At 40.5% G+C, this 10190-nt stretch overlaps 1 protein-coding gene across 2 annotated transcripts; it reads right to left on the bottom strand.

Moving 5' to 3' along the window:
- Window positions 1-274: 274 nt before the first annotated feature.
- Window positions 275-10190, bottom strand: PQLC3 (PQ loop repeat containing 3). Of its 2 annotated transcripts, none has more exons than XM_027641163.1 (7): window positions 9721-10183; window positions 7551-7633; window positions 7047-7116; window positions 6378-6435; window positions 5104-5224; window positions 3955-3996; window positions 275-2035 (listed from the first exon to the last, which is right to left on the bottom strand). In XM_027641163.1, the coding sequence occupies exons 1-7, from the start codon at window positions 9861-9863 to the stop codon at window positions 1947-1949; spliced, it is 606 nt and encodes a 201-aa protein (XP_027496964.1). In that variant the 5' UTR covers window positions 9864-10183; the 3' UTR covers window positions 275-1946. The 2 variants fall into 2 exon arrangements, with proteins under 2 accessions (XP_027496964.1, XP_027496963.1); XM_027641162.1 differs by lacking the exon at window positions 275-2035 and adding an exon at window positions 2605-3321 and having other exon boundaries at window positions 9721-10190.

Genomic DNA, 10190 nt, shown 5'->3' with positions numbered 1-10190 from the left:
GTCAATAACAGAGGGGGTTTGAACTCCATCCAAATCTTTCTCTATCAAGAAGAGGCTTTAATTTAAAAAAAAAAATTAAGTGTGTTTCTTTTTTTCATTTTAAGATGCTGGAGCTCTTTAGCATTTGACAGGTTAATATTCAGTCTGATGCTTCAAATAATTAGGGTAAAAGCTGCCCATTTATGACCTGTAATGAATATTTCATTTTCTCTCCATATATGAAAACAGAATAAAAAATCAAATGCAATGAAAATTAACTGTAAGAATGACATTATCAATCTTGAAGAATAGCATTTATTAATATCACCTGAAAAATGTACCACATGCCACCTGCCACCATTTAGACCACTTCAGATACTTTACACAGCTGTAGTAAAATCAGTAACAGAATGTTTACAGTTAATCTCTCAACCAACATAGAAAGATTTATATATTTTATTGTAGCAGTAAAAATGCTCATCTTTGACTTGCCCTCAATAATGTGAGATACATGAAATCTAGATTCACAGACACATCTCCTCCCACTCCTTCCCACTCTAAAAACGAAGCAGCTGTTTTCTGATGGTGAAAGTCCCAGTCTGATTGCTGAGTGTTCACTGGTGGAAACATCTGCTTTTGCACATCCTGCTCCTCCACAAGAGTCCCAGAATTTAGCATGTTGCAAAGAAAACCTGCCTCAAATGTAGTCAATATAGTCTTCCCATAGTTTTCAGGAGTGTTGGGATCAAGGGTGCCTTGGTTTGTACATGCCAATGAACAGAATACCGTAAGAAGTCTTGAAATGATGTATCTTTTTGAGAATGTAATGAGAAATGAAAACAAGATATGTGATTACTAATGTAACTTTTGGTTTAGAAGGCATTGCTTCCAAAGGCAAAATCCCGTTAACAGTTCTCAAGAATACCCTTTTGCCCCGTTTTACTCTAAGTACTGCAAATTGATTAGGATCTCTGAAGTAAAAATTTAAGTGATGTTCTTCAATACCCTTTAGCACAGACAGGCCAAAAACTAATGAACCACAAGAGCAGTATCACCAAAAACTGACCAACCATGGGAGATGAGTCTGTGAGGTGCATCAAGGTGCACATGTAGCCAGGTCACTGTCAGTATGGATTGTGTTTGGGGATTCTGGATATCGGTTCAGGAACTTCTGCTTGAACACCATTTTTACCTGTTGGTTTCATTAATTCCCACACATTCTAGTCTCTGACGTTCCCAAAACAGTATGTTCAGTGAATGAGAGCTCAGGTTGAAAAAGAAGAATTCATAGTTGAGTTTCTGCTCTTATCCAATAAAAACTGGGTATACTGAAGAAAGTGACCAAGGGTATCCTGTATCAGCTGTATAAATTGTACTATTTAAGTGTTGCATGTAAGTGTTACAATCCCAAGTGGATTTGTGACTTAGTAAAAGACATTTAGAACCTTATTTTGGATTGGGCCTTGACTCAGATTTTCTTCATCCTAAAATACAGATAGTTAATGTCAAACTGAGTTGCTTGCAAGACAAACATCTGTTGTGGTTTTTCAATCTTGCAGCAGAAAGACAAGTTGGTATGTTGGTACAGAATTGATCATGTATAACTGAAGAAAATTGCTTATATGTAACCAGAAAGTACTGAAGTGATACAAGAATATATAAACATCTAATTACAAAATACGTTGTAGTAAAAAAATCCAGAGAAAATGTGATATTAGTGAAACTTGTCTGAAATGACCAATAAAAATATGCTGCTTAAATTAAGTATCTTATCAAAATTATTTCTTAGATAAAGTAAGCATGAAGGTACTATACTGTAAGAACTGTACATAGTATAAGTATGCTAAGGGGTAAATATTAGGCTTGAGAGAGACAGGGAGCTTCCTCAACCTTTGTTCTGTTCTTCAAGCTGAATTGTAGGTTTGGTTTTCTTTCATGGTAATGATATGTGTGTTAATCAGTATCTTCTAATCGGTCTTTTTAGTCTTCCTGTAGTGCAGGATTGTGGCTGTGACCCAAATATTGAGAATGAGCATGGTTATGAAACGGATGAGAACTAAAAGGGAAAAAAATATTGTAAGCATTAATAAAAAAAAAAAACCAACTTCTGTTATTTTCACAGGACAAGTTGTTTTGTAAACCTTTGCTGGTTCCTATTCTGCAACTCTTTTCAGCCAATTAAGTTTTAATTACTATATTCAGGAACCCAGAAATTCTGAGTGTCAGTAAAACAGAAAAGAGCATTTAGCACTTAATCGCTTGCAGCGATATCTGAAAATGATGCACTGCAGTACATTTAATTATTTTCTAACAAAGCCAGGAGAGTAGTACAAGTGTGAGTAGCCTCATATTAATTCTTATTTACACCAAAAGCTAAACTCAGAGTTGCAGATCACGTCCTTTAGAGTTGCATGTGTTGTTTATAATAAAGGGATTATTCTCTATTGCCATCTGTTAAGTGTAGCCATTGGGGAGACAGGAAATAACCTGTATGTGTCAGATTTTAATGATGGAAAATCTGACAATTGACAAAAAAATCAGTTTTTCAGTACCTTGAATAACTCAGCTCTTTTAAAAACCATAATAGGCACAGTACTTCTACCTGTAAGACTACAGTACAGGTTGAAGTACAGGTATGTCTAATGTCTGTTTGGAAACTGGAATATTCACAGAAATGCACAAAAAACTTTGTTTCAGAAGTATGAGATATTTGACAGTTCTGTACATGTGGATGTTACAAGTGTTACAATTGGAAACATTTTCCATTAGACCAGCACAGCATCAATGTTTGCTGCTGTCTCTTCCCTGTTCCAAAGTGGATGATGCTGGGTTTTATACAGTGGCTTTACCCAGAGCCAGTTTTACTCTCCTGGTGTTTCCTCCCTCCCCGCAGTGAACTCCTCTCACTTCTCTGTGTGTGTGTAGCTGCAGGTGAGATGGGCTCAGTACCTGACCCTGACTTAATTCCTGCACATGCATTCTGCCAAATTTTTAGTGACCCAGTTAACATCATGGCCCCAAGAACTCCTTACCCTGGCAAAAGGAAAGCAGCAAGCATAGGGGTGGAAATGGGGGATTGAAATGGGACTTCTTTTCCAGTGAAAGAGCTGCTTGAAATGCTTGTAAAGCTGTGGCCTTAATGTGCTGCTTAAAAAGGATAAAATTCATTCAAAGGATGCTTCTGATGAAACAGCGGTTTTGAACGAGAACAAGGAACCAGCAGATGAAGCACAAAGGGATTTTGTTACTGTTCTTGCATCCACCAAGTCTTGATTTTAAACCATTTATTGAAAAATCTGTTACACTCCCTAGCTCTTGCAGTATTCTCAGGATGGTAAGAACCTGTTAAGTAAATTTACTTCATAATTAAATCAGCTGCAAATTATATATTTTAAGTCAATTTTTGTGAGTTTCTTACCAGCCTACCATTTCATTTTCAGCCTGCCAAAACTTTCTGAATGTTGTGCCTAAAACTATTCATATACTAAGCTGAACTTCAGTTTTCTAGAAGAATTTTTAATTCAGAAAGCCCTCAATATGAAATAGAAGCACTTCCTATTTGAAAAATTCATTCAACTACTACAGAGTTTTTAAGTTATATTTTACATTTTTTTTTAAATAGTAAAGATTTTTAATGCTTTACTCTGTTAATTAATTTTATATTAATTATAAAATTATTAGAATTAGAATTAATTTTATAGTGCTTTTGCCAATTGAAAAAAATAATATCTTTTGGATCAGTTGTACCATGTGATAAGTGTGAGCAGTTTTTCGTGTTTGTTTTTTTCTTGATGTATTTTCCTGATTTGTAATCTTGTGCTACTTTTTTTGGCAACTCCTTCCCTTACCATGCTAACCCACCAACCACGTTCATGCTTTGTTCTTCTGCGACCTTTTAGCTGTTTTACAAAAGACCTAAAAACTACTGTGGCAGCTGTTCCCTTGGAAAGGCAGGCAGTTCCAAACTTTACTCACCTGCGAGATCATTTGTAGTCACTACAGTTGTAAATATTCTTGCTGTAAATTGAATGAATTATAATTAGTGGAACACATATGACACATTTATAATTTTAAAAAATGATGAAATATCTATTTTTCAACAGAGGGCAATCTTCCATGAAAATATACACTGTACAGATATTCCCACTTTTAGTACATCCAACTCTTCACTATTTTAGCTTCAGAGATCATGCTCTCAAAGGTGAGTGGCAATGTATTAAGGGTCTTTTTCAATGAGAAAATCACGGCCATAATTAGAACTTTTATATCTGTATCTATCACATAGATACAGATTGGATGTGGCCAGAGGATACTGCTTTTCTTTCTGTTCAGCCCCTCCTTCAGTAGTTGACAGTGACTTACACCCACAATCAAGTAACTTAACCATTGTGAATATCCTCGTGTGTGCTTTCAGCCTTCTGCAAATACAAGGAAATCAATTTTCCTTCCCACAGTGGACCTAAACGTTAATTAGTTCACATTTCCATCAGACTAAAAGCATTTACATTGTTCAGCAAACATACCAAAACTTCTAATTATTAACTTTCATGTGGAAGTAGATCCAGCATCACTGTGTTTTATAGTGTGAGAATATTTTAAACAAGTTTTGTGAAGATGAGAAAGGCACTGGCAAAGCTGTAGAACTGTTCATACAGACCACTGGGGAATTACCACAGGAACTCTACAAATCACTGTTCTTAAATTCTCTGTCCAGAAATGCAATTACACGTAGCCACAGAGTTAATGGTATTTATCAGTAAGTGTGTACTTATTTACAGGTAACTTCAAAATTAGCATTGCCTGATTGTCTAACTCAAGCGTTAGCACCTTTTCATGCTGGATCACTTGTAATTTTATTAAATCCTAGAACATGGAAATCTTTTCTTCATAAAGACAGCCTTTCAGTTATTTCAACTCAAGTTCCCTTGGCCACATTCACGTGGGTTTTAAGTCACTGGTTTATATCATTGGTGTCAAAGATAAAACTTGATTTCAAGAGATTTCAAGAGTCTCAGGAGTCAGCATTAAAGGAAACTCAGGCAAGATCTTTACCTATAAGTAAATACCTATGGAAAGAGGCATTAGGAGAACTCAGTACTTCACACCAAGTTGCCCATGGCTTACTTGCACAGGTGTATGCAGACATACTCCAGGTCAAGGCGCTCACTTGTCCAGCATCTCTGGTCTGCCAGAGACACCACAGCTGAACCAGCTTACTGGCTGCACTGACGAATGTGCACAGGTTCTGAAAAGCAAGTAAAAAAAAAAGTGAAAGAACCTCTGCTATTGTATTATCTGAACAGAACTAGATTTTTCACTTAGAATAAATGCTGGTATTTGGCAACCCAAGTGCTTTGGTTCTTACTAAGGAACACTGAAGCAAAACCTGGAAGTTGCCAGAAACAAGGGACTGATTTCTGAGGTACTGCCCAGCAAGAGGCTCAAAGAGCAGGATAGTTGCTACTGCTGCTGGCAAATGCTTGATAGAGGCAAATACAATAAAAAGCAGAGAAACAAAAAAAGCTTCTCAACCTGCTCCATAAAACTGTTTATGAAAGTTAGCTGAAATGGGACTGATCTAGTCTAAACAGCAAGGTTGATTCAGACCATCTGTTACCACTACGTCTGGCAAACCAAACCATAAAGGAATGAGAAAACTGACAAGAATGTGTGGAAAATTAGTCCAATTGGAGGGAAAAAAATAATAACAGGAATGCACTATTCACTCTGTCACACTTTTAAAGGGGATTTTGCAAAGGCAGCAGGTAGAGAGCACGTCCACGCAGGCCTTTGTGCCATGCCTGGATTTCCCTTGCAAGTAAGGACTGGAGTTGGGCTTAGAAGTTTTTATCCCCATTTGTATCATCTTTTGCATTAGCAACTCCATCTCAATTACATTTTTACTTTCTCTCTTCTGGTAAAAAGAGAAAAGACCACCTTTAACCTATGTAGGCATTATCAGATGGTATTTTTCTTGCAAAATTGTAGGACTAAAGGGGAAAAATTATTTCACATGTCCTGTTCCAAGTGCTTTGACTGACGGTCCATTCTCTTCCTGTTGTGTTAAAGGTTTATTGGTTGGGATTATGACATTAGGACTAAAGTGGCAATAGAATCTCAACATCTTAAGCATCTCCTAGTTTTAATTAAGGCACCACTAATTAGCAACTTTACCTTAGAACATACCTTTTTTTTTCACCATAGAGTCTCTATTGCCACTGATGTTTTCCAGCTACTCACAGAAGAGAGAACCAGCTGAAAACTGGTTGATTGTTCTGAAAGCTAAAGTTGTCCTTATTCCAATGACAAATATAAGGAGAGATTCCACTGATAAAGACTTCCAGAAAAAAAGTAATTTCATATGAAGACCTACTTTCAAATAAACATGCAGCACTTACCATGGCCAGATCTATTATCCACTTCCGCAGTGTTAGCATGTACCAGCCCCCCCAAAATCTTACATTAAGTTAAGTTTCATAGCACTGAAAATTCTAGGATACAAAGTTCTCAAAACTGCCTGAGGAATTAGATTTTTTTAAAACATCTGGAAACAATCTCATTGAAACTTTGTAACAGACTATACAATCCAGATAAAACATATTAAGCACTGGTTGAAACATTAAGTGTTCCTATTTTTCAGTGTCTTCATTTAAGCAGTTGCCTGTAGTTTCTCAAAACTTGCTCCAAAGCACACGATTTGAGATTTAAACTGAAGTCCTATTTAAAAACAAACAAACACTGCTATCTTCATCATAGAAAGTATAACATGCATGGGTGGGAATCAAAGAAAAAAGATTTGTTGTTTCTACTCTGCATCCCTAGCAAAGATGTAAATTAAGAATTGGGTTTACTCTTTATCAGTTGGTAGTCTTCTAAAGCATAGCTACATATGAAGCTTACTTCCTGTGGAGATTTACCACGATCCAAGAAATCAGCATGTGAATGTGGAATGCACGTGGCTGAAAATGATTTACAATAGTAGCACAAAACAAATGATGACACAGCTGCTATGCAAAGAACTATCAAACAACTCACATAAACCAAAACTCCCAGATATCAAAGGATACATAACTGCAAAGAACAAAGCTCGTTTCATTTTTCCAAAGAAATGCAGAATGCACAGAAGGAGAATGACATCTGAAACAAACGAAAGATAGCTCATCACAGAGGGACCGGCGGGGCCCGAACGCAATCCTAGACAGGGCACCATGTCTATGGCAACTCCTTTCTTACAGGCTCTGTCTCTCAAATGTGCTTAATGTCCAAAATACTGCAAGCTCCAAAACAAAGCTTTTTATCAAGTCTGGAGTGTTTAAACTGTTTCTCTCCCACATGGAGGTACTGCATAAAGGATGCACTTACACTGCAACTCTGTGTAATAATTAGGTCTTTCTCCTCTACCTTACCATCTCTTCTAATGAAATTTATAAGAATTCAATTTTATTTGAGATGTTCACTCCCTCTCCCCCCCCAACTCCAGCATCACTGCAGTGGAGTACTGTACCTACATGCAGAGCCTGGGAGTGCTGAATGAGCCGTTTCGTTTCCAAAACATGGTTTTAAAAAATTACCTTGTGCAATGATGATGGGATATTCCAGGTATGTCTGCAGAGGGTAACCATAGTAGATCTGGTACCTCAGAAACACAATGAAGCTGAACAGAGAGATACAAAACAAGGTGACTGCACAAAGGGACACAACAGCGCCTTCACAACTTTTTACTGTTTTGGTGGTGCCAAAAGGCACAAGACAGTCCCTGCAGTCAAACTGATCAAACAAATTTGGGCACAAAGTGCAAGCCTGATCATTCTGTAGTCTATTTCTGTGACCCTCAAATAGAATAAGAGGTAGAGAGCTGCACACACTTCTCATCAAGGTCTTTATGGCAGAGTGTGTAAGGCATAATTTTATTAATTACAACTGGTGAGAAAGAAAGAAAGGCTTCCAGACCTAGGAAATACCTTCTTTTTGCAAGAACCCTGGCACCTCTAGGATAATTTAGATTTATTTATGACTGTGGTTCAATCTCTACATTAAGCAAGTTTTACAGGAGTAGAAAATGTCTTCCAAGCTGTCTAGACTATACTGTTAAGAGACTGCCCAGTGCAGCTCTACTAGTCAGACTGAGAGTCTGTTCCTAAGTGCACCAAACAATGGCAATTCTCCTTCCTGCCAATCCAAAACAGAGTATCTGAAAAGAACGGAATTTTTATAATGTTTTCTCTACTTTCCACTCTCCTGCAAGTCCATGCGGTTAGACAGAAAATTCATGGCTGCACAGAGGAAACAGAAAGGACTCTGAGAACAATTTTATGTAAGGAAAAATTTATGGTTTCCAGAGTAGAAAGATGGCACAAGGAACAGCCTGCCTTGTAAGAAACTGTTTCTTACAGTATTCAGAATTTAAATATTTGAACTTCTTTGTTATAAAGTCAAATTAGACTCCCTGCCATCAACACCATGCTTATCTATCACTCCTCTGCCTTGTCATTGCATGCTGACTCTGAAGAACCATCCCAGCTTGCACCAGTAGTCCCAAAGCTCCCTGCAACTGGACTCAAAGTCTTTAAAAGCTGCAGGATAAATAGTCTACTAAGTAAACAAACAGTCCCAATAAATGTTTCAAAGAAGACCCACACTGCAGTGGCATGGGTACCATAGTTATCACACAGGTGCTTAGGAGACATTTATGGCTTCGCCATGCTCATCTGAAACATTACTTACAAAGCTTTTTTAATGCACACAAATGATTTAAAATGCTGCAACCACTTTCTGGCTGGAACTGTGGGGTCACTAATCTCTGCTGGAACTAGAATTTACTTAATTAACTCTGAGATGTCCGTACACCTAAATGCCAAACCGGGATCAGCAGCTGTGCTCCTGCCTGAAGATGTCATGGGTGAGTTCAGAAACAACATACCGGTTTTGTGAGGGGATTTATCTGAATAAAAAGCCCTGTTTTAGCCTGGTGCAGGGAGCTAGCAGCCATCTGGCTGGATGTTCTGCCCACCTCCATCAGTTTGGCTAACCTGAGGCTTTTCAAGGTATTTACTCTCACTTGTACCTACCTCTGAATGTGCATGCACAAAGTTTTTATTTATTTATTTTAGTTATTTATTTTTCATTCCATACAATCCTCTTTAGGCAAGATTTAATAAGCCTAGCCTATGTAAGCTTATTAAAGGATGACAGGTCTTTGGAGTTTGACACGGCTTATAATTTTCCTAAAGAATGATTATGTTTTACTGATTTGGGTGAGGGGAGCCTGTCTGACAAGTACAACCTGTACCACAGGGCACACGGGCCACTCAATAACCCAAACACATGGCTTGCACCCTCAGCAGCTCTCACCTCCAGCGACACGCGTCGTATAGGACAAGTTATAAAAGCCGTTGCCCTTTAAACGACAGCGCGGAATCACTTTAGAAACAGGAAGATCCTTCTCCAAAGTCTCTCTGGGCTCTCCTAGAGAGGGCTGGCCCCGAACGCAGCGATGTAACACCGAGACAGCGGGGTGTGCTCGCTGGCCCTCGAGCCGCCCCTCAGCGCGCCCTCACGCCTGGCCCGAGCCGCGCCGAAAGGAATTAATCCCTGGCTGCTGCAGCAGCGCGGCCCCAGCGCCCCGGACCCCCGGCCGAGGGGATCCGCGGCCCCAGCGCTTCCTCCCGCCGCGCCCCCGCACCTACTGCTCAGATCGGGGGAAACACACCGCGTTGTCCCTGTGTGCCCCCGCCGCCTTACCCGGCCAGCTCCAGGAGCAGGCTGCTCACGCTGAGCCCCCGCGCCGACCCGGCCTGCAACACTGCCGCCAGCTGCGGCATCTTGATCACGGCACACACCGCCCATGTGCTCCAGTGCGCCACGTCCAGCACCGTCAGCGCCATCCTGGGCACGGGGAACCCGCCGTGCGGCGTGACGGGCGGGGTGTGGCGGGGAGCCCGCCCGGGACGGGGATCCTGTGGCGGGGAGCCCGCCCGGGACGGCCACGCCGGCGCCGGGGCGGCCGTCACGGAGCGCTAATGGCGCCCGGGGCGCGGGGAGGGCAGAGCTGGACCCGGCGGCGGCATCTCCGGTGCCCTCGGGAGGGGCAGGACTCCGGTCACCCCCGTCCCAGTGGTGCCGAACGCTGCCCGGGAGGAGCTCTCGGGCCGCTGGTTGAGGCCTTCCCATGTCGAACTCCGTCCGTGTCGGGGCCGAGACACGTTCCGCTC

Source organism: Corapipo altera, unplaced genomic scaffold (assembly GCF_003945725.1).
Source record: "Corapipo altera isolate COAL_440 unplaced genomic scaffold, ASM394572v1 46, whole genome shotgun sequence".
Taxonomy (NCBI): Eukaryota; Metazoa; Chordata; class Aves; order Passeriformes; family Pipridae; genus Corapipo; species Corapipo altera.
Note: the sequence above shows the minus strand (reverse complement) of the source record. Positions and strands in the feature narration are given on the sequence as shown.

Bases quoted from the DNA above. Each gene is read 5' to 3' on its own strand.
- PQLC3 (XM_027641162.1), bottom strand. From the start codon at position 9,863: ATGGCGCTGACGGTGCTGGACGTGGCGCACTGGAGCACATGGGCGGTG. The intron at 7,634-9,720 runs GTAAGGCGGCGG...CTCTCTGTTCAG, and splicing joins CTGCTCCTGGAGCTGGCCGG to CTTCATTGTGTTTCTGAGGT. The intron at 5,225-6,377 runs GTAAGTGCTGCA...CTTGCTTTTCAG, and splicing joins GGATAATAGATCTGGCCATG to AACCTGTGCACATTCGTCAG.